Source organism: Trichosurus vulpecula, chromosome 7 (assembly GCF_011100635.1).
Source record: "Trichosurus vulpecula isolate mTriVul1 chromosome 7, mTriVul1.pri, whole genome shotgun sequence".
In the NCBI taxonomy this organism is placed as follows: Eukaryota; Metazoa; Chordata; class Mammalia; order Diprotodontia; family Phalangeridae; genus Trichosurus; species Trichosurus vulpecula.
Window position 1 is genome coordinate 46,124,469 of NC_050579.1, and position 24,793 is coordinate 46,149,261.

The 24,793-nt window shown below is 41.0% G+C and overlaps 1 protein-coding gene across 2 annotated transcripts; it reads left to right on the top strand.

The window, feature by feature from the left end:
- The first annotated feature begins 1,198 nt into the window (after positions 1–1,198).
- Positions 1,199–14,820, top strand: ANP32E (acidic nuclear phosphoprotein 32 family member E). 2 transcript variants are annotated; one of them, XM_036767320.1, is made up of 7 exons: positions 1,199–1,590; positions 4,406–4,555; positions 5,101–5,223; positions 6,634–6,805; positions 7,526–7,680; positions 11,672–11,729; positions 12,488–14,820. In XM_036767320.1, the coding sequence occupies exons 1-7, from the start codon at positions 1,531–1,533 to the stop codon at positions 12,556–12,558; spliced, it is 789 nt and encodes a 262-aa protein (XP_036623215.1). In that variant the 5' UTR covers positions 1,199–1,530; the 3' UTR covers positions 12,559–14,820. The 2 variants fall into 2 exon arrangements, with proteins under 2 accessions (XP_036623215.1, XP_036623216.1); XM_036767321.1 differs by lacking the exons at positions 6,634–6,805; positions 11,672–11,729; positions 12,488–14,820 and having other exon boundaries at positions 1,224–1,590; positions 7,526–7,663.
- Positions 14,821–24,793: the final 9,973 nt, after the last annotated feature.

Genomic DNA, 24,793 nt, shown 5'->3' on the forward strand with positions numbered 1-24,793 from the left:
TTAACACACATAAGGAAGTCTGGAGGAACAGGTTCTTTGGGGAAAATGATGACTTCAGTTTTGGAGATGTTAAGCTTTTTGAAACAAATTGATTAGGGATTAGGAAAATTAAATTACATTATACAAAATCATATTATATGTAAATTATATGTAATTTGGGGAAATTGTAATTAATACCTATGTTTTCGGAAATGACCAACAAAAGTGAGAATGTAAACTGTGTGGGGAAATTCTGTTGGAAGAACTGACATTCAGATTACCTGTGAAAAAGAAAACGCACTGCTCATGAGAAAGCTACATAACAGAGAAATTGTATTTCTCAAGTTTGATGGAGCTTTCAGAGCGTGAAGACCCCCTTTCCCCACACTTAAAGCACGCCACGGATTCTGCACGCGACCCCCACGACTCCCGGTTCTGCTTCACACTGTTCCTCAGACGGCTTAGTACAGGAACTGTACTATAGGACGAACGTACTGAATGCCCACCTCCCACCCCGCCCCCCCCCCCCACATCCTACCGCAGGCACAAATTCCCATGGAAACCTCACCAGCCGGGAGGAAGCAGAACAAAGTCACTTCTCTCGGGCCCACTCTATGATTACTAGGCTAGGAATTTTATTTCCTTGTCCCAACGCTTGTCAGCCTGTCTCCAAGAAAGCTACAATTCTTCTCAAATCTTTTGCTCTTTAGATTCTCCAACTGTATTTAAACTCGAACACATTTTCGTATTTTCCATTAAATTATGTCTGCCAATCTTTCTTAAGGCGAACGCTGCGACACACACCTTTAATAACGACAATGCGCTAACGTGCTCTCTTCCTCTCTCCAGCCCCCACCCCGCTCTACAAGCTGAGGGCAAAGGTTTATGATAAAAGCACCTTGCTCCCGTCTTAGCGAACTCGGTCAGAATGACAATCTCTTTTCGTTTTGCACTTAAAAAAAAAAAGTGTCCGGGTGCCTAGGGAAAGCGCGCCAAGCACACAAAGAAAAGGAGGGGGGCGACCGGAATTCAAAATATTGCCCCTTAGACGGACATCCTTCCGTACCTATCCGAGTTAACTGCGCGCTCCACTCTGGCCAATGGTCATGGGCTGTCGTATTTTACCCCGCCCAGAAGCCTGATCGACATTTAATTTGTCCATTGGCCTACAGAGTCCCCCAAGGCTCGACCAATACGTTGGGGGTCTGGGTGGGGCTTCAGATAGGGGGTTGGCTGCGCTGTGTCATGGAGGCTCAGTAGCTGAGCAGCCATTGAAGGGGAAGGAACTGCGTGTGTGTGCGTGTGTGCGAGTGTGTGGAGAGGGCGGTGGGGGCATCCGAGTTTGAGTCCCAACTCCTCCGACTCCATTTGCCGTTCTCATTCCCCCACCCCTTTCTGGTGGTGGTGGGTGTAATCTTTTCCCTTCCTATATCTCTTCATTCATTTCCTAACCTTTTTTTATTTGGAGGTTGGGGGTGGTGGGAAAGGGAAGGGAAAGGAGGAAAGGGAAAGGGGAAGGGAGGAGTGTGAGTAGTGGTGGTGGAGGAGGACATGGAGATGAAGATGAAACAGAAGATTAACCTGGAGTTGAGGAACAGAGCTCCTGAGGAGGTGAGAGAAATCAATTCCCCCTCCCCCATGCTCCCCCCTTCTGAGGGACGGCTTTTGGGGGGGTCTGGGTGGTGGCGGGGGGGGGGGGTGTTGCAAGAAATTCCCTAGCCACATGGGGTAGGGGAGGGAGATGTTTAAGTTTTCAGTCATCTTGTTGTTCTTCAAGATTGACGAGGGGGCTGTTTCCCAGGGGGCGTTCTGGGGGCGTCCTCAGCCCCCTCTCCTGTGAGTTGTGCTTCCTCTCGCCTCCCCCCACCCCCGTTGGTGGGGAGCTAGCGGCTGCTGCTCTCCTCCTGGGGGCTGCGGCCGGATTTGGCGCGCCCCCCGCTCCCCTCGGCCCCCCTCCCCCCAGCGAGCAGAACCCAGGAGAAGTTCTCCCAACTACTCCAGCCAACTCTGGGGTGGTTTTTTTGGGGGGGGGTTGTTAGGCAAATAGAAAGGAGGACGCAGAGGCGTCGATGTTGGACCTAGACCTTCCAGGTGCCTTATCTCCTCCTACTTTGGCGGCCCTTCCCTTTGGCCAGCTGCCCCCGGGGTGTGCTCGCCCTCCCCTGGAGGGCTCCCGACGTCCTAGCGCCCAGCCTCCACACGCTTCCACTCTCTCGTTCGGGGTGGGGGGGGGGCGCGGGATGATGGGGTTCCAGCCGGCTGCCCTTCTTGGGGAGAATCTGGGTCATTCGCGGTTTTATCTGACATCGATTAAGTTTTGGGAGAAGCCGCATTGGCCGGAGGGGGAGGGGACAGGGATGGTGGGGGGTGATTCCCGTCCCACCCCCCTCCTCCTCCCTAGACTGTAGGGGAGGAATTTTCCAGGTCTTAAGATGTCGTTGCCCCTTGGCCGCGGTGGCAGAGTCGCTCCAACTTTGGGGTCTCTGGCTGCGGTGCCCAGACGGAGCCCGGCCCTCGGGCTCCCAAGATGGATTCGGCGCGACTCTGCGCGCCCGGACTGTCCCGAAGCCTCTTTAATTAAAGAGGGGCGGTGGGGGGGGGCACGGAGAGCGGCGCACTTTCTTCCTTTCTCTTGCAGCGGACCCGCCGGCCGGCCCCTCGCCCCTTTCTTTGGGCTGGGGAGGTCCCCCTTTTTTTTGCGCCGGGCTCGGCTCCCTGAAGCGCCCCCGCTTCCGAGCGAGGGAGGCGCCGCGTCCAGCCGGTCCCTTTTTACCCCTGGCCCTTCTCCAGGGTCCGAAGCCCGCCGGGGGCATCGCTGGGGGGCTGGGCCGGGGCGACGGGGAGGTCACGGGAGACACGAGGTGTCCGCCATGCAGCCTGGCAGGTAGCAGCCAGCGCCCTCTCCCCGCCGCCCCCTCCCTGCGGCCGGCCGTCCAGCCTGCCGGAGCCCGGGATCGAGAAAGAGACCAAAATGTGGCCCCCGAGCCAAGCCCTGGCTGCTCGTGAGGGCCGGGCGTCGGGTTCGAGTGGTGGCTCCTTGAAGAAGAGCCCAAGTACACACCGTTCTACCTGGGATTGCATTGGACTGGGGAGAGGTTGGATGCGTAGAGAAATGCGTGGTGAGGACGAGGAGCAGCAGCGGGACTTTCGTTGGCGGTTTGGCCGCGGCTCCCAGGTCGGGAGCTCCGGCGGCGTCTTTGCCGAAGTTGGCTGGGTGGGAGGGGGCTGGGAGGCAGAAGGACATCGTGGCCGCCCTCTGGGTTATCCCAGCCTGCTTGCTGGAAAGCACATGATTAAAAGAAATAACCACTGAAATGTTTACAAAAACACCCCGCGCAACTGCCGATGCTTATGACCTGGATAGAAGTGTGGGATTTAAACCGTTCCGCCCCCCCCCCCCCCCACCTTTACAGGTGGACCTCCTGGAGCAATTTAAGTGAAATGCTAGTTTCTTTATAGTTTCGAGGCGAGTAAAGTTGTCCACTCGGTCTAGCCTGTGTCTTCCCTGTGCTCCCTGCCTTGCCGCTTTCTTCTAGCCAGCAAAACGAGTCTAACGGATGTTTTTGCCTGGAGGATTTTAAGGAGCCAAGGGCTGCTCTGAAAGTAGTCTGCCCAGACCTACCCCAGAAAGTTTGGTTACTCAGTAGTACTTACCTTAAAGGCTGATGCTGCCCTCCGTGTGGGGGGAGAGGAGGAAAGGAGGAAATCTGAAGGGAGAAAGCCCTGCGAAAGACGTCATGGTGGAGAGAAGTAAATAACGTTTAGTAGTCAGGGGTGTGTTGTTCTGGGTGCTACTGTTTGGCTTGGACTGTCCCATTTCACTTGGAAATTGGGATAGGCCCTGGAAAAAGCCGTGTCTTATCTTTCCTCAGGAAGGGTAATTTTCTTAGGATTGAGTGATGACATTTGCAAACAAAAAAGCAGATTTAAAATTGATTTCACCTTTCATTGCTGTTTTTTCCCTGTTTCTACCACCCTGCTCTTTCATTCATTTGGGTAAAAGGAAAACCAAAATTCATTCCTAACGTTTATAACTTTGGGTATTGTCTGTTGGAAGTAGTGAAATGATGCTTGTTTGTGTGTCTTATAGATGTGCTTTTTAGTTGCTTCGAGTTCAGTGATGATTTTTCAGCACCAAGACCTCGTATGTTACAGTTACTGAGTTATCTGCTCTCTGAGCACCTGGAGTATTGAGGCAGAAGTCTGGTGTTGAGGATCTGGGTTATTGGTGGATAGGACCTGACATGATCTCTTCTTTTTGAAGATTTTATTTTTCAGTTTCAGAGCAGGCTGGCAACTCTTATTCGCATAATTTACAAGGTGATTTTAGGCAGTCCTGAAGTCTCTGTCAGAATGAAAAGGATGTGTGGTTTGAAACTGTTTGGAGTCAAAAAAGCTGAAGGATCATAATTGTTTTCTCTCACAGGTGACAGAGTTAGTCCTTGATAACTGTCATTCTGTCAACGGGGAAATTGAGGGTCTCAATGATACTTTCAAAGAATTAGAATTTCTGAGCATGGTCAATGTGGCGCTCACCTCACTGGCTGGGCTCCCCAGCTTGAGTAAACTTCGGAAGGTATGTACGCTTTGGAGATATTCCCCTAAAAGCATAGTGTTTCTAGAACCAAACATTCTAATAACATTAGCTTTGACTAAATTAGATTACTGGCATACTCTTTGATTAGAATTGTTTAAAAGTAGGAAAAAAGGTCTTCTTTATCTCTATGTAATTTGTCAGTTTTGGTATTGTTTATGATGCTCGTTTAAGTTTAAGTCCTCTAGAACCCTGAGAATGGATTTGAAAATGGGACAGATCTTGTTCCCTGAACTGTCTAAACCCATGCTCTGAAACCGGAATATAACAGTTGAAGTTAATCTCTTAGCTGTAAGCTGCCTGCTATCATAAAGGGGTTCTACAGCATTAATTTAGGGATTCAGTTAGACATTTATTAAACACCTGTTACGTGCAAGGCGCGGTGTTTGGGGAATCTAACAAGTACGGAAAGTAGTTACTTTAACATTTCCCCAGGAAAGACAGTGTCATTTTTTTAAATAGTTTGCATATTTTGCCTTAAAAGTATCCTTGGTCTTAGCCATTCTCTTTTCTCCCCTTTTGCGTAGTTGGAACTTAGTGATAATATTATTTCTGGGGGCCTGGAGGTCCTGGCAGAAAAATGTCCAAATCTCACCTACCTCAATCTGAGTGGCAACAAAATCAAAGATCTCAGCACCGTAGAAGCTCTGGTAAGTAAGGATGTATAAAAGTATTTGCCTCAGTTGAACTTGCTTTTTTAAACTTGATAATTCTTTGTGCTTAGATTTGTATATAACCCTTATCGATGGTACTTTTATGTAGCCTTAAACTTTGTAAAATACTTTACATACACTATTTCCTTTCATATTGATCAACTAGAATACTTCTTGAGTTTCTTAAATGAAAACATCCAGATAAAAACATAATTTAGTAGAGGGATGTAGTCAGCTCTTGGGGTCTGAGAATCTAATTTGGATTTTCTTTGTTTTCCCATCCTTTGGGCCATTATTTCATAGTTTGCTGATTTGGGGATAGAGGAGATGGGGAAATGGAAAAAAAAATATTGATGATGTTGCTAGCTAGGGATCTGGTTTTACAAAAAGAGATTGTAGCTAGATTTCATTAGATCATGGTAAGGGTTGGCTATGACTTTGTGAATAATCAGGAAAAAAATGTCATTTTAACTCATGTTTGAAAGTTAGTATGTTCAGTATTGATCTGTTTATAAATAAAATTCAAGACCTTAATGTATTTGTGTAAAATCAGCACTCTTACCCAAGCATATAGTTATTTAGACTAATCTTTAATGTGTGCCAAGCACTTTACTTTACTTCTCTTATCTTGTTTAGTCTTTGAGCTGCAACCCTGTGATCTCTCCACTTTGCCAGCTGTCTGCCTGTCTGGATAGATAAAGAGACAGGCAGATTTTATTCTACGTACATGTGTGTTTGGTAGATGATGGAGCCGGGCACTAGTGCTGAGGCAGCTAGGTGGAGTAGTGAGTCTAGGATTGAGGATAATAATAGCTCCTACCTCCCAGGTTCATTGTTCAAGTACCAAACTAGATAACATATGGGGGGGGGGTGATTTGTAAACCTTAAAGTGCTGTGTAAATGTGTTATTATTCTTAGGTACCTGTGATACCTGTGATAACATTTGTATAGGGAACTCCCGGGTGTGGAAACGCCCTCTAGGCTTACTGAGAAGTAAAGAGATTGTGGGGTGGGACTTAAAGGTGGGTCTTACTGTCTTGAAGGGCAGTGCACCATCCATTCTACATGCCAAGCAACCTCTTATATTACATATAAATGTCGAATATAGCTTATTTATATAACACTTTATAATTTACAGTGCTTTTCTCACTGTAGTCCCGTGACATAGGTATTGCAAATATTAATATTCCTATTTTGCAAGTGAGGAAACTGAGGTACAGAGCAGCTAAGTGACTTGTCCAAAGTTATGCAAGCGCTAGAATTTGAACTCAGAGATCTCCTGACTCCTAGTCCAATCCTCTTTCTAATTTACTATCTTGGATTTATCTCTTGTAGCTCAGCAATACTTTAAAATGATAGTATGGTATTTTAAAATTTTTAATGTAAATTTTAACTTTGACTTTTCAGCAAAATCTTAAAAGCTTGAAAAGCCTTGACTTGTTTAACTGTGAGATCACAAATCTACAAGATTACAGAGAAAGTATTTTTGAACTGCTTCAACAAATTACCTATCTAGACGGATTTGATCAGGAAGACAATGAAGCACCAGATTCTGAAGAGGAGGAGGAAGATGAAGAGGGTAATCTTTTTCAGAAGCATTCATAAACTAACATTAAATATAGCTTTATATGCATATACATACATATACATGCATATAAATATATATGTGTGTATACACATATACATATATGGCCATGCAAATTAGCATTTGCTTGAAGGCATGGATGTGAATAGGTAAAGAACTAGTAAAATTAAAAAAAAAACAACCAGTGTATTGCTTTGAGTCTTCTAAATTCCTTGATAAATAATATACTAACAATTGCATTATTGCTGTGGCACCAAATACTGGTAAAAATATGCTGACTTTTTAAAAGCTTTTTTTAAAGTGCAGAAGTAATTTAAAAAATAATGTTTGTATGGGTGAGTGTCTGGCTTTAAAATGGAGATTTTTTTTTTAAAGGTTGGTGTCTTAAAGGATGAATTAAATATTAACCAGTTCGTTTTTTGGGGGACACTGTTGCTAATGGTGAGATAGAAATTGGAGAGTCTTAATAATAGCAGAGAAACATTTACTGTGTTAAAAGTCAGGAACTTGAAGTGTCACAGAATTATAGTGTCACTAACATTAGATTGAATTAATCTTTTTTCCCCCACATAGTGAATTTTGAAAAGAAAATGTTAAATATACCATTTCTGACATGCTTGAATTAGTTTAGAGCTTAGGGTGACTGAGGCAGGGATCATACTGGCAAGGAGCAGTTGTCCTGTTGTTTACCCATCCTTTTTACTTTTCTTTAAGATGATGATGAAGAAGATGAAGATGAAGAGGAGGATGAAGCAGGTCCTCCAGGAGGCTATGAGGAAGAGGAGGAAGATGAAGATGAAGCAGGTTCCGATTTGGAGGGAGAAGAAGAGGAGGTGGGTCTCTCATACCTAATGAAGGAAGAAATTCAGGTAAACAAACACTTTTCACCGTCACCAAAAAAAACCCCATTGTATTTGGCATCATATAATAGACACAATCCCTGGCCTCTAGGAAGTAAAAGTTCTTTTCACATTATGAATATACTTGAGTTTTAGAATTCACAGTCCCTTTCTTCAATTAAAAATGCACTCCAGTGGATTCAAGACCTTGTTTTGGGGGCAGGTCCCAACCCATCCACATTTTCTCAGTTCTTGTCTATTTCTTTCCAAGAATCTTTTTAAAGGACCCACGTAGGCCTTCCTCTGGTTCTTTTAAATACTTTGTGGATACCAGTGAAACACTTGAGCTGTGTATTCTCATTTTTGATGCATATCAAGATGGTTCATTTTTGTTCCTGTAGATCCTCAGTAGCATATGCCACATCTCATTAACATAAGATTTAAAATAATGTTAATAATTGGTGCTTACAATGCTCGTATGATCTTTAGCAATTCAGAAGGGGTGGTAAGTAACACGTTTACCATCTCTTTAGAATTACTAATGGTATATATAATGTTATGTGTAATTTAACTTGTGGTTTCATGAGTGTGTATGTATGTGTGTATGTAGGAGCATTTCTAAATGAAGAAACAGGTGCAGAGAAATACAGATTTTATTTGCTTGAGATTTTGGAGTGAAGTAGATGGCATGTAATGGTAGAAAATAAGACCTCAACACCTCAGATATTCTTCATTGTACTTGACTAAGCTGAATTGTATCCATTCCTTAGCAGTGAAATGCCTCAGTTTACATTAGCATTCATAATTTATCTTTTCCCTCAGCTTTCATTCCACACCCGGCATTTATTTGGGGAAAATGTATGCTTATTTTCTAAATTTATCTTAGTTTCTCTGCAAGTAGTACATCATAGAGTATAAATACTCTAGAAAATTATCTTTCTTGCCAGTAAACACGTTGTTGTCCCAATGAGGATGAACCTGAGTTCTACTTTTTAAAAAGCCTTTGGTGAAACAAGTGTAAGACCAAATCTGAGACAGCATACTTGCAACTTCTTGGTCAACACTTGTAAGTGTGGACTAAGAAAAGCATGAACCAGCAGGGATTTTCCTTTCTGAAAATGCTTCTCAGTGGTTAAAATGTAGTCTGCCTTCTGGAAAGCCGGAAGCTGGAAGCACGTAAGCCTCCAGAGGCTGTGCTGTGTCATCTGAGAAGGGTGCAGAAGTCAGGCTGGGTTGGTGGTTCTTCTTTGAGTGCCTTTTCCCATTCCATTCCTTTTCAGCTGCTCTTAGGGTACAGGGAATTAAAATGTATATGATAGGCTTTAGGAGAATTGGGAATCAGGATATCTCTGGTGCTATGCATAAGTATCAGCAAGGGTGCATTTTCTGCTGATGAGAAGCTGACCTTAGCTCATGACTTAACATTTTTGAAGAAAGCCTAGTTTTGTGTTGAAAGCTATATTTCATAGATAAGATTTTGAAGATGAAAAGACTTGAATGAATTGACCTAATTATAACAGCTAACCCAGTATCAGAACGATAGCTACTTTGACTGAAGGGAAAGGAATAAGCATTTATTAAGCACTTTCTGTGTGCCAGGCACTGTGCTAAGCACTTTACAGATATTATCACATTTGATTCTCACACCACCCTGGGAGGTAGGTGCTATTATTATCCTCATATTACATATAGGAAAAACTGAGGTAAGCAGGTAAGTGACTTTCCTAGGATGACATAGCTAGTAAGTGTCTGAGGCTGGATTTGAACTCTGGTCTTCTTAACTCCATGCCCAGTGCTTTAACCATTGTATCTAGCTGCCTCTTACTGGACTCCTTGAAAAAAAAAAAACAAAAGTCTTTTTTTTCTCTCTCCCACTCCCCACCATAGTGGAGGGTGGAGGGAACAAGGAGAGAAGAAAAACCAAACCCTTGAAACATACATAGTCAAGCTAAATACATTTTCATTTTCCATGTACAAAAACTATGGCTATTCTGTACCCCAAGTTCATCACTTCTGTCACAGTAAGTTCATAGCTGGAATTGAACCCAGACCCTCTGATTCCAAAGGCTCTTGCAGTCAGTGGCACAGTGCTGCCTTTATAAACTCAGTCACACTCATGCTTCATCCTTGACATGTTCAGGCCATCCTGAACGCTCTGGGTCTAGTGTTTCTGGAAAATATGGCAACCCAAGAAGACGTGTTAAGTTAGATTCAGAGCAATATGCTTCTTTCCTTTCTATGTGTCTTTTAAATGGGCAAAAGGTAAGATAGATGGGGGGAGAAGCTGGTTTTTTTCCCATTTTGTTTTTACTTCAGGCTTTAGTTTCCTCCCAGATCTTACTGTTAAACCTCCGTGGTTGTTTTAGTGTATTGTATTCTACTAGATAGAGGTAGATTGCTGTTTTCTGACTGAGGATGTGTTTTGAAAAGCATAGGAAAACTGCCTCAGCAGATGCTGACACGTGGATTAAGCAGTTTAGCTTGGGAGGGCCCTCTGAATGGCAGAAAATTAAGATTCTGTCTTCTCTATAATCTGTATCTTACCCTAAATCTTTGCTGGAGTCTTATTCGCTAAGGGGTTATTTTTCTTGATGAAACAGTAGGAAGCCTCTGAAAATAGTCTGAATCTCCTTTTTCCATTCTTATTCCGTAAGATTATTTGCTCCTTTAGGGGTTGGGGGCAGGATGGATTTAGCCCCATGCCACTTATTCCCAACTCAGTTATTTGGACTACAACAGAAAACAATCAGAATAGGCTTCTGGACACCCCAAATAGCCACTAATAACAACAAATAACATTTACACGGTACTTTAAGGTTTGCAAAGCACTTTACAGATATTATTTCACTTGACTGCCACAAAAAGGCTGGCAAGTGGGGGCTAGTATTATTATTCCCATGAGGAAACTGAGGCTGAGAGAGGTTAAAAGGTTAAAAGCTGAGGGTCACACAGCTGGCAAGTGTCTGAGGTAGGATTTGAACCTCGGTCTTTTTGACTCCAGCTTGACCATTCTCCTGTGCTACCCAACCACTTTAATAGATGCCGAATAGTTATTATGAGTCCATGCCTAAAGGTCATAGAAGTTATTCATTGGAGAAGCTATGCACAGGTTGGCTTGGCCCGATTGTACTTTATCAGTACTGTGGTTCAGGTTCCCAGCATATGAGAAGGAAGGTGGGGGTTGGGGATGGAGGTACTACAGACAGACAGACAGACAGACTAAGAAGTGACTGCAAGGGAAAAGACCAGGAAAAATATCACCCTAGTCTGGGGACATTTTGTAAATTGCCACTCTGGTGGGCCCTGTGAATATCCCGTTATTTCAGCACAGCATTGAATGATCAGATAAATTGTGTGTCATTGTTTTTAGAAGGCGAAGAAGTTATCTTTTTTTTTTCCAAAATGGAAATAAAATTTGGTACTTAAAAGAATAAAACTACCCTTACCTTTCCAGATACTCTATGTACTATTTACTGATTCCGTCCCCAGTGATTGTAAGACTCTTGTAATATATTTTTCTGTATGATTCTTAAGGTGCTTTACACAATTAATTCTTAATTGTCTTTTATGATATAGGTCAAGATTATTCCTAGTATAGAGAGAAAAGTGATTAATGTCTGTATGACTGGACAGCTAGGGCCAATTTCATTTCTGACTCCTGCATTTACCTTTAGAATAATAGGCCCATCTCCTTTGAAGTAGTCTAAGAAATTAGAAATTTGGTTTGAGTTTTAAGGTGGGGCATATGGGTCAGGCAGATGTAGGTGGTCTTCAAAATAACATGTTAACATTTTCTTCTTTCTACACAGAGCCTTTCCTGGATTCCTCTCCCCCTCTTCATCTTCATTTAATTTGTGTTTATTTTGTATAAATTTCTCTGTGTACATATTATCCCCTGCTTGAAGGCAGGGACTGTGTTGTTCTCTTGTATTCCTAGGACTTAGTACACAGGAGGTGCTTAATAAATGCTTATTAGTTGTTTCCTTTTTGGGATGATTAACTGACTCTTTTGCATTTTAAGGATGACGATGATGATGATGACTATGTTGAAGAAGGAGGAGATGAAGAGGAAGAAGAAGGTAAGGTTTATTAACTACTTTAAGATCTCTTGGTGTAACTTAATTCAAAAATTGCTCTAATTTGAAAAAATATTGCTTATTCCATCTTTTCCTTACTTTAAATACCTTTTTAAAAGGCATATAAATCTTTTAAGAGCAATTTTTTTCAAATATAAATAATGATAAAGGTTTTATTCAAGAGTTTTAATTTTATTTTTAAAAAATTAATGAGAAGATAGAAGGAACTTTGATTTCATTATTTTTATTACTTTTTTCCTTTTGGGAGGGAGTCAATTTCCTGACTTTGTAGTTGAAAGTAGATTACATATTTCAGTATTAAATTAAAAGAAGCTGCTGTTCTGTTGGGAAATTGTGACCCTGCACATGAGTGTATATTTCTCAGCCTTTTCTATTAGACTTGTAAAAAGAAACAGTTAAACTAATAAAGTCTGTTTTTAAGCTTAATATCTCTGGGACTCGTTTGTGGCTCTGTAGAAATTTGTTAAACTGGGTGTTCATTTTTAAAGTTTCAAAGCAAATTTTAATGGAGAGACTTTTTGAAAAATGTCCTACATGATTTGACCACAAGGGTGCATAATGAACTGCTTGAGTTGATAGTTTCAGAATCTGTTAAGTATTTTGTAATAAATTTAAGTTGCAACAATTTGAGAGATGACATACAACTTCCTTTTGATGTTAAAAAAGCTCACAAGTTAATATGCCTTGAGCCTTTTTTTGTAAAATTCTGAATATTAAAAAAGTTCCCGCCTTTATTTTAGAAGAAGAAAGTGTTCAAGGAGAAAAGAGGAAACGAGATATTGAAGATGAAGGAGAAGAAGAAGATGATTAAATGGACCAGACTCCATTATTCTACAGTTTGCAATAGAATGACCTTGCTGATCTCTGTTTCTTTATGTACCATGCTGTCCCTACAGAAGATAACGTGTAACTTTTTATAGGAAAGGTGTGGTTTTACTATTTTTGCCTTTTTATCATTCCAAATAAGATTTGTTAGCCTGTTAGTGATCACATACGGTATATAGAAAAAAAAATCAGTCCTATATAATTATTGACCCCATTATCAAATTCCCTAGCAATTCATTTGAAATCTTAATTTTCTCACTCAAGCTCAATGTTTTGATCATAATTAGTTCACAATTAACATATGGCAGGTTTTCTAGGGGTGTAGTATGGTGCATTTCATTCATAAGGTTTTAAAGTTATTTATAAACTAGTTGAAATCAAAGTTGCTGTTATATGCTGTAATATGAGAAGTCAACAGTCTCTTTGAGATGAAAAAGTTGGTTATATTCTTTTGAGCTGGTCAGAGGTCTAGTTAGAAGATAGTGAGTTTTTGGATGCTAACAGTTTTTTGTAAGGTTACAGAATTAAATCAGAAGCAGAATGGTGAGGGTTCTGTTCAGAAATAGCATTTTTGTAGTTTATTGTTGGAGAGGCTGCTGAAACCTGTCTGAAACCAGGCGGCTGTTTAGGTCTTTGTGTTTAAAAGAAAAATTTCATGTTTTCCAAGTCCTGAGCATATATGTGAACCCTTTCTTGTTTAGGCTACAAGTCATGGCATGACAGGGTTCTTTAAGATTTGCATTTTGCTCTTTTAGCAGTTTCTTGCCTTTTCTGATTTTTATCCTCCCTAAATGGAAGACAGACTGCTTTCCATTTGAGGAAATCTAGCAAAAACTTTAGGCCCTTCCCTGAACCACCTTTTATTGCTTTGCTTGGATTTCTCTTAGGCTACCCTTGAATGAGAGGATTGACTAAAATTGTCTCAAATACAGACATGATTATCCACATAGCTTTGTTCAAGAGCTTCTGCTTACCCTGACTCTCCTGGCTGATATTGTGAATTAATTGTATAAGGGTGAAGTCAGAGGGGATTCCTGAACCAGTATCAGGGTCCCCTAGATGTCAAATAGCTGCCTGTGAATGTTTAATGAGGCATTCTATCCATGGATAGACTTTACATTTAATATTTGATTCCTGAATCAAGATTTGGACGCTGCAGACTAGAGATCTGCAAAGCATATTTTATTTTCCTGAATAGAGCCTTAAATTATTCTTCCCATTGTTATGAAGCATAACCAGCCTTTAAGACATTTAAATGGCATGTTATTAGGCAGATGGCAAAAATATTTGAAACTAGATTGGTATTAAGATAAAGGTTTGTTTTAAAATGGATATCCATAAAGAAAAGAATTTGGGGAAACTTTGCAATTGTATGTGTGCATCTGTGTATTTTTCCTATTAGGTTTCTATGTTTTATATGAATTCTAAATTTAAAAAAATAGAGAAATGTATTCCCCACTTTTTATCATGGAGGCTCAATTTTCCAGACAATTGCTTTTTGCTAATCTTGACTATCTGAAGAATTTTTTTCTTATAAGTTTTGAATATTTGTAACCTAACTTTAAAAAAAATCAGCATCAACAAATGGTGACCACGTCTCTTTGAACTGAAGTCATACTTTTCTATTGGGCCACACTTAAATTACTTAAGACAGTACATATTTTTTTCTTTTCCCCTTGGGGCCCAAAGAATGTGACTACTAGGGTTCCCATAGGAGTATAATTACAAAGTTATCTGCAGAGAAATCCAGTTAACAAAAAGCTTGTCTGGTTAAGTGAAATCAAATTCTTGGGACAGAGTTGGTACAGTGATGGGATGCTTGACTAATAGTTTACTCATTTTTAACAGCTGAAATGCAGCATTTCGGGCACTTTGCATTCTTAAGTTCCATATGTTACTTTTGGCTTCCAAAATACCTGTTTTAAAATTAATCTACATTTTAAAAATCAATCATCTTATTGTGCAATCAGAATTAGTACAGTTCTTTTATTTTAAAAGTTAATACCTAGAGCCTCCAAATAACTTCTAAAACTTACTTCACTTGGTGGGTGGTATTTTCATGCAAATATGTAAGGGAGGGGTTTTATATTTTGTAGAGGTTTTTGTCCTATTTTAATGCTCTTTGTAAGGCAGTATGTATATAGTGTGTTAAGTCCTCTAAGAATTTCTCTCTTAAAAAAACTTTGAAGTTATTACTTTTGTGCAACTGTGTTTTGAATAAAGCCATGACAGTGTTAAATAAGCCAAACTGCGCACTCTTTGTTTTTTCACTGTTGCATTCATTGTTTCTTCTGTATCTACATTTGCTGTCGATGTTTTCTGAAACAGAATTGTTTCAACTCCATTAGAGATGTGTCATTATCATTATATGTATTAATTTTGTATGGAACATTCACCCCATGGGTGTTACCAGACCTGGTGAAAATTTTAGCTCCTAAGTTCTCTGTAAACAGACTAAGTAGAATATAATAATGTGAAAGTTTCTGAGCTAATGTCTTAGATGAAAAGTCAAACGTCACATGAATTGCTACTTTGTTTTCAAAATTTTTTTCTACTAGACCAAAAAAAAAATATTTCTTAACCCTTGAAGACTATTAGAATCTGAACCATATCAGATTATACCCCTTCTTAAGATGCAAATTATAACTTACTTTTAAGAAAGTTTGCATAGGACCTTGAGTTCAGTGTACAGGTTGCACTGGTAGAGGACTTGGAGAGCAGGAGATTGTGATGCATGTACTTTGTCAACAACTGACAAAGCAGCTGCATGAATGAGTCAAATGTCTAGGTTAGTTTGATCTGTAGCTGTCCAGCATTGATTGAAGAGGTCTGTGTGCATAAGATTAGGGCAGGTAAGATGACTCAGTGTGAGGAACATAGGATTTGAAGTCGAAGGACCTTAGTTCAAATCCTGGTGATTTATGCCTGTGTGATCTGGGGCAAAGTGATTCATAGTATAGATTTAGAACACGAAGAATTCTTAGAGATTGGCTCTAACCCCTTCATTTAAAGAAAAATTTCCTAGTTTTATTTCAAGTAGCAAGTATTAATCTGTCCCTTCTACTACTCTTCCCCCTCCCCAAGAAAATATAAAAAACAAAATAAACCCCTTAACATAGAGCAAGTTGTCCATTTCATCATTTCTTGTGGCACAATAATATTCTATTATGTTCATTTGCCAGTTTTTTTTTAAACCACTCTCCAATAGGAGTATACCCCCTTTGTTTTTTGGCCACCATCAAAGGAGCTGCTATAAATATTTTTGAATACATACATTTGTATAAATGCCTTAAGACTTTTGTGACACCCAGTAGGCATCATTTTCTCCTTTCTTTGGAGTACAGGCCTAATGGTAGTATAATGGGGTTGAGTATGAATGCTTGTGTCACCCTCTGCAACCCCATCATTTATAGATGAGTAAACACAGCCAGGACAGCTAGGTGGCCCTGTGGTTAGAATGCTGGGCCTGGAGTCAGGAAGATCTGAATTCAAATGTGATCTCAGACACTAGCTGTGTAACCCTGGGCAAGTCACTTAACCCTGTTTGCCTCAGTTTCCTCATCTGTCAAACGAGCTGGAGAAAGAAATGGCCAACCACTGCAGCGTTTCTGCCAAGAAAACCCTGATTGGAGTCATGAAGAGTCGGACACAACTGAACAACAGACCCAGAGGTTGTTTATCTCCCAAGGTCACAGATCACGATAGTTAGCATTTGCGTAGCACTTTAAGGTCTGCAGAACACTTTACATATGTCTCATTTTATCCTCACAACAACCCTGGGATGTAGGGGCTATTATCTTCATTTTACAGGTAAGAAAACTGAGTCTGAGTGAGGTTAAGTAACTTGCTCGGGTCACATAGCCAGGAAGTAGCTGAGTTCGGATTTGAACTCGGGTCTTTCTGACTCCAAGCTTAATGCTGTATCTACTCAATCACTATCTCTCAGTAGAAGATACTTCAGGATCCTAGCTGTGTGACCCTGGACAAGTCACTTCACCCTGTTTGCCTCAGCTTCCTCATCAATCAGATAAACCAGAGAAGGAAATGGCAAACCACTCTAGTATCTTCGCCAAGTAAACCCCAAGTGGGATCACAAAAAGCTGGACACAACTGGAGTGACTAGGATTTGTCTTATCAATGTCCTTCCTAAAATGTGTTATCTAAATCTTAGCATAATGTTCCATAATATTCCAAATGGTCTGATCGGTGTAGGCTATAGTGGGACTCACTTCTCCAGCCCTAGCTACTATGCCTATTACATTGCAGGCAACTAATTGAATTTGAGGTTTGTTAAAACCTTCCAGATGTTTCCCCTTGTCTACACACCCTTGTCTAGATGTGTCTCATGTTTTTTTTTTTTCCTGTTTAAAAAATTCAGTTTTTTGAGCCTAATGTAAGATTTTATACTTGAACTTACTACATTAGATTTGGCTGTGTTCTATCCCATAAAGATCTTTGTGGATCCTGAATCCGTCATCCAACGTGCTGTATCTGCAACTTAGGTGCCATCTATACATTTGGTATAGGGTATCATTTATGCCTTTGTCCAAATAATTGCAAAAAACTAAATAGAACACAAAAAACAAAAAACTTGAACGGCATGAGGCTGTTCTCCGATCCTTCACTCTCCAAGAGACCTCTAAGTTAACATTGAACCAATGATTCAATTAGTAAATCAGTCGTAAATCCATGTAACTGTGTTGTGTGGGGAAAATGTGGTACAGTAAAACAGAGATCTTGCTGTGGAACGACTCGGGTTCAAATCTTGGTTCTTCTGCCCCTTACAACATGAGTCATGTTGGGTAAGTTCTCTATCTTCTCTGGGCCTTAGTTTCCTTACCTGTAAAGTTAAGGGGTTGGACTAGATGCCATCTGAGGTCTTTCCACCTGTAAATATATGATCTTTTACTATTGTCTAGCCCACATTTCTTGTCCTGGTTCCACAAGAATAGATGATAGACTTTGTTAACACAATCTAGGATTATAGGTAAGCAGGGGAGGGGATTAGGAGACTAGTGCCCGTGCCCAGTGAGCAGGTATCAGTGTGCTCAGCTAATGCAATCTCCCACATGGAAGAGCCTTGGGAGCCTGCTTCCAGAAAGGCATAAAAGTGTAATGGAAGTGGCTGGAAGAGTTTGAGAGCATGTGCAGACATTCTGTAATTGGTTCGGGTCTGCCAACCATGATGAGGAGGTGCCATGGCTCCTAGGCTGTGTAGCTGGAAGTGGGGTGTACTCAAAAGGCATTAATGCCAGTCAGTCCCTTTGGTCTGACTACTTTATGCTTGGCTGGTAAGAGAAGAGAGACATAAGAAAAAACATTTTAGGCCTTTTCAGTCTGAGGTTAGCAGGTTGCCCATGAACATAGGCCATGGTTCTTTACTTCAGTGTTTGTTCTTTCTTATTTTAGGTGAAGGAGATGGCAATGATCCTGTGAGCTTTGGGAGATCAGGTAAAGCTACCAGGAGGTGTGGGAATGGAATTTAGGCTGGGTTTTGCAGCCATCCAATCCAGCTGCGTCAGTGCTCAAGACATGACCTTTGGAACTTATCCCACTGGTAGCTGAGACATTGATAGAATTTGATGTGGTGAGACCAATGCTATAATGAAGTTAATTAAGTCTGAACCCATTCTCACTCTTCTCAGGGATCAAGCTATTCTATTATTGTGTTCTATTATTGATATAGGATAGAGTCTGTCCTCCAAGAACTGGGGAGAAACGTTTGTGCTTTTGTTCTTGCTATATTTTTGAAGTAAATATCCTTTTGTAAAAGTTCATTGATGTTCATTGGAACTGGGACATTAATCATTGGACCTAACAGTGGGGGAAACATACTAGAATGGGAACTTGAGCTGATAATAGTAAAGAAAGACATCCCAAACCCCTGTAGGATACCCCTAGGACCCTAACAGGGAAATGTAGCTCTGGGAGAGTGAGGCCAGAATGAATTGCTTACCCTGTTCTATCAGTCCAGTAACCCTATCAAAAGTAAACTAGTTTAACCTGGTGTTACTTGCTCTAGATGAAGCCATATCACTGCCTTCTTTTCTAAATGTTCACTAATAATCCCTTTAATAATAATACATATTAGAATTTTGCCAGGAATGGTTGTCAAACTTAACCTATAGTTTGCAGAATCCATTCTCTTCTTTTCTTTGAAAATCAGGGTATTTGCCCTTCTCCGATCCTTCAGTGCACCTCCCATTCTCCAGTCTTTCACAGATCATTGACAGTGTTTCAGTAATCACATCTGCCAGTTCTTTCAACATTATGCAAAGCCATTTGTTTGGGCCTAGTGACTTGAACTCATTGAAAGCAGCTAGGTGCTTTCTTGCTATTTTCCTGCTTATCTTGGCTATCAACTACTTAGATCTATGATCCAATTGGCCATTTTTGTCCTGTTCTTTCCAGTTCAAAGATCATTCTTTTTAGCAAAGAAAATAATTAAAATAAAAATTGAGCTGTTAGTTCACCTTAGTTGCCTTCTCTCTGCCGCCCATTCTTATTGTTCCGTTTCCCCCAATCAGAGATCCTGTCCTTATTTCTATCCTCCTCTTTTCTCCAATGTAGCTTTAAAAAAAATTTTTTTGTTGTTGTTGTTGTCTTTATCTTTCTTTGGCAATCTCAGTTCATTTTGAGTTTTAGCATTCCTGACACTATTCTTACAGTATTTTTTTGGTTGCTCTCTAAGAAGTTATTCAGCAAACTATATAGTATTCCAAATTAAAAATTACTGTTTACTTAAATCCTTACATAGAAATATAATTTTTAGACAAGTGTAAGCTATCTTAATGTGAAATGTGAAAATTCCTGTTTACTTCAAAGATATATTATGGGGTTTTAGTTCTACAATAAGATTTATTGTTTTTATAAGAGGAATCTAAAAATCAAATAAACACTGTTCTTTTCAAATAACAAGTGTAAATAGCAAGAACTCCTAGCACATTTAAAATTGTTTTAATTTATACAAAATTCAGTAATATCTATTTTGTAATTCAATTTGACAAGCATTTATTAAACACCCAAGTGCAAATCATTGTGCTGTGAACGTAAAGAAAACATATTCCTTAAAATCTTACATTATGGTAGGTGGGGGAGGAGGTTGATGGAGGTAACATGCATGAAAATAAGTGATATAATAGTATATGCAACGTAAGTATAAAATAATGGCCATGGGCAGGGAGAGGACTAACAGGTCAATAGCACATCGATTTTGTAATTAATTTCAAAAGGCATTTATTAAGTACCTACTATTTATGTACAAAGCATGGTACTTTGAACATAAAGACCAAAACAAAACAAACCAACCTGAAATCTTAAACAGTCTCGGCTCTCAAAGAAGGAGATAATGTTGGTCGTGTTGGGATGCAACATGTATACAATTAAGTGAATACAACTTATGTAGAATGTAAGTAAAAAATACCAGTAGGGTCAGGAAGACTACCAACACCTACTTTGTAAATGTAATGTAATTATGATTTTGGACGCTTTTATGACCGTGATAATAGTTTAGAAGCCAAAATGTTCAGCCCATACAGCTTTGCCCTTCGCAAACGGAAAACACTGAGCCCTACTTGGAGGGAGCCTGGTGGGACGGAAACAACCATGGACCGAGAGTCTTTAGAGGGGGGGCTTCTACTGACTCTGACACTAAATGCCTACGTTACTTTAGGCTAGTTGCCCGCGGTTCCTCATCTTTAAAATGAGGCTGGATTAGAAAATCTCTGAAGATCCCTTCCACGTCTAACATTCTTATGGTTCTTCTGCAAGTACAAGTTTTTAATAGTAGATGGGTTTTTTTCTGTTTGGGGGCTGAAAAAATCCTGAAGTACCGTGTGTATATACACATACGCGTTCTTTCATTCTGTAAATATTAAATGCCTACGGTCTTCAAGGCGCTGCTAGGTCATCGGACGGTTACGAAGGTAAGTAAAGCACTGCCCTCCGCTTCGTAGCAGTTTCACCAATGCCCCCAAAAGCATTTTTAAAGCGTTGCTCGGCGTGCACGCCCAAACGTCGCTCTCCTCCTTCGGGACGCTGCATTTTCTTTATATGTCGCTGATCCTCCTCTCCTGTGTCTAATCGGTTCAGAAGCGGCCTCGGAGAGCACGACCTTGCGATAGTCATTTTCCTAGGAGCTGCCAATCTCCCTACTGCGTCTCCTAGGGCTGGATGCGGCGTTATTCCGCAGCTGTTGATTAATAAATAATAGCATCCTCCTTTTCCACGCTTCCTGCTCGTACTAATCAGCGTAAGATCCGACCGCCCGTCACCGGCTGCTTTGGCCTGAGACGGCTACGTGCGCGGCCGCGGTCAACCGCCCGGAACTGAAAGAGAACAGGTTGTGCCCACAGAGTGGGCGCAGTGTGCCATTATTTAAAGGAATCCTGAACACGCTGGTTAAAGTACTTTGTGTTTCACAAACATTTGGCTATTTTTTCTCGGGCTGTCAGCAGAGGACGAGACCCCCTTAATGGAAGTACCGAGGGAAGGTACCCTTTTTTTTTTTTTTTTTTTAGTTTTGAGTAATTACATAGAACTTAAATTCTTAAAAAGCGTGCAACAACGGGCACATAATTTAAAATGTTAATTATCGAAAATATTTACAAGGCACGCACCCCCTTAAACCGGACTTCTAATTACCACACCTCCATAGTCTGTTGTTAAACAGGTGCATCCCATCTGGGGCATTAAGGGTCGCTAGGTTGTAAATTATTTCATTCTCCGGTCTTTAGCCATCTTTTTATTAATTTAATTTCAGCTTCCTCTCCTTAGCTCCTAAAAAACAGCAAGGCTGCTTTCTCACGGAATTTATATGTAACACAACGTGCATTTCTCCGGGTCCGAGGTTCGCATGTTCCTTTTTGCCTGCTGTGTTCCCAGGCAACCAGAAGACTGAAGGACTAAGGTTTTCTGGAGGGAAGAATTAAATTTGGTGGTAGAAAAAAATAGGGCGGCGGTGGGGTGCAGGAGCATAGGGGGAGGTAAATAAACGTTCACTACTCCAAGGGCAGTGGATAACCCGGCCTAAAAAGGACGAAGAGCTACAAAGCCTCCGGTAACACATAATCCCCTTTACACCTAAGCCTGAGGGGCCCAAGGCAGCGACGTCGAGAACGCCAGGAAAAAAAAGGATAAGAGATTAAGGCTGCTGGAGTACAGCGGGGTCACCCAGCCCTCGCCGCACGGGCTCTCGTCACCCGCTCCCCTGGTTGGTCCAGAAATGCCGCATTCCCCATCACGTGTCCGCACGCTGGGCCCTGCTCTCCGCGCGGAGCTCCGGGGGCGATACGCGCCCCCACCGTTCAGAGGGCGCGCGCGCACGCGCGGGAAGCCTATTCAAAGGCGCGCGGGCGGCGGCTGAGGGGCCAAACGGTCTCTAGGACTAGGACTACCGTTTCCTCCGCGGGGTCCCCTCGCCCCGTCCCCTTTGCGGGCTCCGCAGGGTCTTGCAGTTACTTGTCAGTCATCTGAGGGCGTGGTTTCAGTCTTTTTTGCCTGATGGCCTCAGCCTTTTTTTTTTTTTTAAATCCTCCCACCTCACCTCGGGCCCAGAGCACCATCTGCAGGACGTCATTGACTTAAATTTAACTCAAGAATGACGATGATTTAAAACTCACGCTCAGACTAACGCCACGCTCCCCGGATCCCCAAAGAGGAGTCTGTGTGTGTCCTCAGGGTGTGCGAGTTACGTCATGAGCCCCCTCCTCCCCGCTGTTGCCCTTTTGGAAATGGAGGCTGATGGCGAAGGAGGCGCGAGTCTTTATTCCAAGTTAAGCTGGTTAATTAAACCGCCAGTGGGGCTGGGGGCCGCGACCTGGCCGCTTTGGGCGCCAGTCTCAGGTAAAGTGGGCCAGGACCAGTGAGTGACCCGAGCCCCTCACGTGCGATTCTCGCCCGTGGGCTACATTTTCAGCGTCACTCGTTTTCCCTCTCTGACTCCCACTTCGAACCTCGAGAAATAGCCTCGCTTTCCGAAGCCTGACAATCCAGTCTGGACTAAAATTAAACGTTAATAAGCAGGCCAATTTTAAATTAGTCCCTGAATCAAAGTTTCACTGAAAACAAAGTCCATAGTGTGAGGGACGAGGCTTACTATGTGAAACAAAGTAATTTAAAGAGAGTTTTCCTCCTGCCTGAGAGCTAGCCGTTTCTATAGAGAATGGATGTCAGTTTGTAAAAACGTCTTGATTTATTGAAGAAATGCTCCTATCAGAATGTGCTGTTTTAGATTTTTAATTCAATTTGTTGACTACATTGAGGATCATGGTTTCTTCATTTTTTTTCCATTTGCATCAGCAGTATTCCTCTATAGATTTAAAGGCGGAGTACTGTTCTGGGCTCCTGTGTCCAGTGCACGTTTTAAAAGAGCGCTTTTGTTTTACAGAATTGCTTTTCAATAGAAATTGGAAATTGCTAAACTAATGCCAACAAGAGGTTCACTTTGGGGCTTTACAATGGGGGGACCCAACATGCTACGAAGAGATTATTGTCCTTTTAATTCTGCTAAAAAAGGGAAGTTCCCAAAATAAACTAAATGTCTACAAGAATAAAAAGTACTTTAACCAATATCTAAGGAAAAGTGAGGATCTTCTGTTACTGCATATAGCAGCTTGCATTAGAAAAAGATTTTCCTTTAACAGGAAAAATATTTCTGGTTTTGGAGGACTGTGACAACCCTTTGTTGCCAAGATGTCTTAAAGGTAGTTTTCAAACAATATTTTATAATAGTTTTGCTCGCCATCTATGTAAAATTGACTAATAAGAGTTTTAATCAGTTTTACTTTGTGTCTCTGAGAACACTGGACCTTTTTGCTGAGGAAACAGGATCATAGTCTGTATCTTTAGTCTAATTACAATACATTGACCCCTGGGGAGGAAAAAACCCCATAACCTATCTTTCTTTTCCTTTGTATGTAAGCTCTGTTTCTATCACTTTCTTTCCCTACAGTATTCTAACCTCACCTAACTCTTACTCGCTATAGGGAGGGCTAGTCAACTAAAAGAGGCTAAATATAGGCTATACCCTATATCGTTTTGCAAAAGGCCTTCAGTGCCATCTTTTCACTGTGTACCCTTTAAAAGTGCATTGAAACAGAAGATTGTTTAATGGTAAAAATACTTAGTGAATCCAGAAAGCAAATGGAAGGATATAAGATATTTTTCCTCTCAAAAATGGAAACTTTATTAGGTAGGCAGGCCTACAATGCAGTAGAAAGCATTGTAATGTTTTTAGTAGAGGACTAGTATCACAACAGTGAAAAAAATTAGGAAAGATATTTGGCTAATAATATGAAAAATTAATTAGAGAAGAAATAAATGCGAAGCAGGAAGAATAGTTGAGTCCTTTTCTGATGTTAATGAAAAACTTGATGAAAGAAAAAATTTCCTAACACTTCAAGCTATCAGTTTTTTTTATCGTAGTAAAAAAAGTAGAAACAAACTAGATGTTCACTATGTGGGGAATGGCTGAACTTTCCATTGTGGTTGAATGTAATAGAATTACTCTGTGAGAAAAGATATGAGTTCAAAGAACTAATGGAATGCCTTACCCGAACCAAAGTAGATTGAAATAAGAATAACCGGGAGAACAATGTATACAATGACTATAATAATAATAAAAAACACTAGGAAGCTGAGCTCAGGTTAATTGCAATATGCAATCTTAGGTCTAGAAAACATGAAAAAATCCTCCTCTTGACAGAGAGGTGGGGACCTGCAGGTGCAGGATGTTGTTGAAGCCATGGTAAACAGTTTTGCCCAACTGCTTTTCTTTGTTATAGGGAGTAGCTCAGTGGGGAGGAGAATAGTGGAAGATAAATATGCTATTAAAAAAATCCAGACTTAAAAAACAACAACAACCCAATCCCAAACAGAATTATCTAAAAGAGGAATGGGCTGAAAAGGATGTATCTCTGGGATGTTTTAGAGGGGATTCTTGTTCAGACATTTGTTTGCCTTTGAGAATCTGACTAATTACAATTATCTATATATGAAGAGATATGAAGGCCTGAAATAGGAAGGTTGCAATGGGAATGATTGGATGTGAACTATCTTTTCAAGTAGAGGACAGGGTTTTAACAAGGACATCATTAAAATAGTTGATAGTGGAATCTAGACGGGGAAGGAGGAAACTAAAGATCTTTCAACATTTTCCAGCATGGCTCAGTGATTGTTGGTACTGGTTTGTTTCGTTTTTTGCCTTTGAAGTTGCAAACTGC

Excerpts from the sequence above, each read along its gene's own strand:
- ANP32E (XM_036767320.1), top strand. The coding sequence starts at position 1,531 with ATGGAGATGAAGATGAAACAGAAGATTAACCTGGAGTTGAGGAACAGA. Across the intron at positions 1,591-4,405 it reads GGAACAGAGCTCCTGAGGAG|GTGACAGAGTTAGTCCTTGA; the intron begins GTGAGAGAAATC and ends TTTCTCTCACAG. Across the intron at positions 5,224-6,633 it reads TCAGCACCGTAGAAGCTCTG|CAAAATCTTAAAAGCTTGAA; the intron begins GTAAGTAAGGAT and ends TTGACTTTTCAG.